Genomic DNA, 1597 nt, shown 5'->3' on the forward strand with positions numbered 1-1597 from the left:
CACGCATATTTGGCGTAACTGGAGATGTGACGTCACACATCGTTAATAGTAGTAGCTCTCTAGCCATGGGGTTATATTTCCAGGCATCGAAAAAGTATGAGGAAAATTAACCAACAAGTTTTTCAACGCAACCATGCGCTCAACCACGAGAGAAGAGCTTTTAAAATTCTTCATTTTCAACAAGCCCTGCAAAATGAGATCGGGAAAATCGTTATCAAAGACCATACGTTTCCTGTGGGCATTGAAAACGACACTCTTTGAGAATCAAAATATAAGGCATAATGAGTGATTTAGATATATCGGGTTTTGCAATCATTGATGCAGCATGAGAATAGTAAAATTGAGCAAGTTCAACGGAAAGTAACATGTTCAATTCTGGGGTGATTAGGATGAAGTTGGCCAACTTCAATGCCTGGTTGGCCACACGGGTGCTGAATGGGTCGTCATTTTGGTACGAGCTATCGCCGAATAGGTTACTTTCAATAGCAAGAATGTCTCTTTTGGCTATTCTAGCAATTGTCTCGACATATGACTGGGAAGATTGTGTCTTATTTCGTGGTGAATTCACTCCACCTCTTTTCTGCTCCTGCTTGTTTGTAAATAGCTTTACCACCGTGAGAGGTGGGTTCGTTTTGCAGATGTTATTGAGTGTAGCGTAAACTTCAAATTTTCGATCAAAGCTTTCATTTTGAAGAACATGCATACAGCCATCAACCAACTGCGATAGTTTAGTAGACAGCGGTGCTACTTGTACAATGGATCCCGAGTGCCAGAACTCGACACTGTGTGGAGAAAAGGGGTCACTTTTGAGTTTTTCTGACCCGTGGAGAGGGAGAGTTTCAACACCTGACTCGGAGTTGAAGGTTTGAGAATCGATTTTCTTGAGGAATTGAAGCACGAGGAGGAGAGCTCGGCAAAGTCTGATACGAGCAAGTCGTCACTGAATGCAACAGTTTTCTTTTTGTGCGAGAAGTTCGAAGAGTACTTTTTGGAGACATTGACTATTTCTCGATGAGATGAGCGTTTTATTGACGATGAGTCAAGTTGCGATGAGGGTTCTTCAGCAGACTTTGCGAGAGAATCAGGGTCAATTAAGACCATGCTATTGTCCTGAAATATTGCTGGACCTTTTTCGTTGTCGTTGAAGCCAAAATTTCTGTGATCTGAATTGGATGTGTTTTTGACAAAATGAATTGAATTCACAAAATTTCCGTTGGAGACGGTACGAATGCCATTTTCGAGATCTTCGTTGTGTGCGTGTTGGTTATGCAATGTAGATGGGGGAGAAGAGACCAGGGTTTCCATGGCATGTATATTAGGTTAGGTATACGCGTGGTCTGAGTAGCCGTAGATAAAAAGTTCACAGACGCGCGACCCGAAGTCGCGAGGCTCGGCAGAATCTCACTAGCCGAGACCGCACAAATCGAGATCAGTCTTCCATATCTTCGTCACTTTTTGCCATATTTTCATCTGCCTTGTTTTCTGGCTTGGTGACATCCTCAGAGATGTCGTCTATGAGTTCTTGGTTTTGGTTATCTTGGTTATGTTCTTCTCCTTCAATCGGTCTTCTGAATAGGTTCTTCACTTCGCAATCTTT

General features: G+C 42.5%; 2 protein-coding genes across 2 annotated transcripts; both read right to left on the minus strand. All coding sequences in view use genetic code 12, as the record gives it.

Annotated features, from left to right (window-relative positions):
- Positions 1-214: 214 nt before the first annotated feature.
- PGUG_01582 (uncharacterized protein) lies at positions 215-703 on the minus strand (the record flags this gene model as incomplete). Its single annotated transcript, XM_001485861.1, has 1 exon — positions 215-703. One exon carries the CDS (start codon positions 701-703, stop codon positions 215-217), a length of 489 nt encoding a protein of 162 aa, XP_001485911.1.
- Positions 704-744: 41 nt separating this feature from the next.
- Positions 745-1305, minus strand: PGUG_01583 (uncharacterized protein; the record flags this gene model as incomplete). The annotated part of the gene is made up of 1 exon (XM_001485862.1): positions 745-1305. The coding sequence occupies one exon, from the start codon at positions 1303-1305 to the stop codon at positions 745-747; it is 561 nt and encodes a 186-aa protein (XP_001485912.2).
- Positions 1306-1597: the final 292 nt, after the last annotated feature.

This window comes from Meyerozyma guilliermondii, genomic scaffold (assembly GCF_000149425.1).
Source record: "Meyerozyma guilliermondii ATCC 6260 scaffold_2 genomic scaffold, whole genome shotgun sequence".
Taxonomy (NCBI): Eukaryota; Fungi; Ascomycota; class Pichiomycetes; order Serinales; family Debaryomycetaceae; genus Meyerozyma; species Meyerozyma guilliermondii.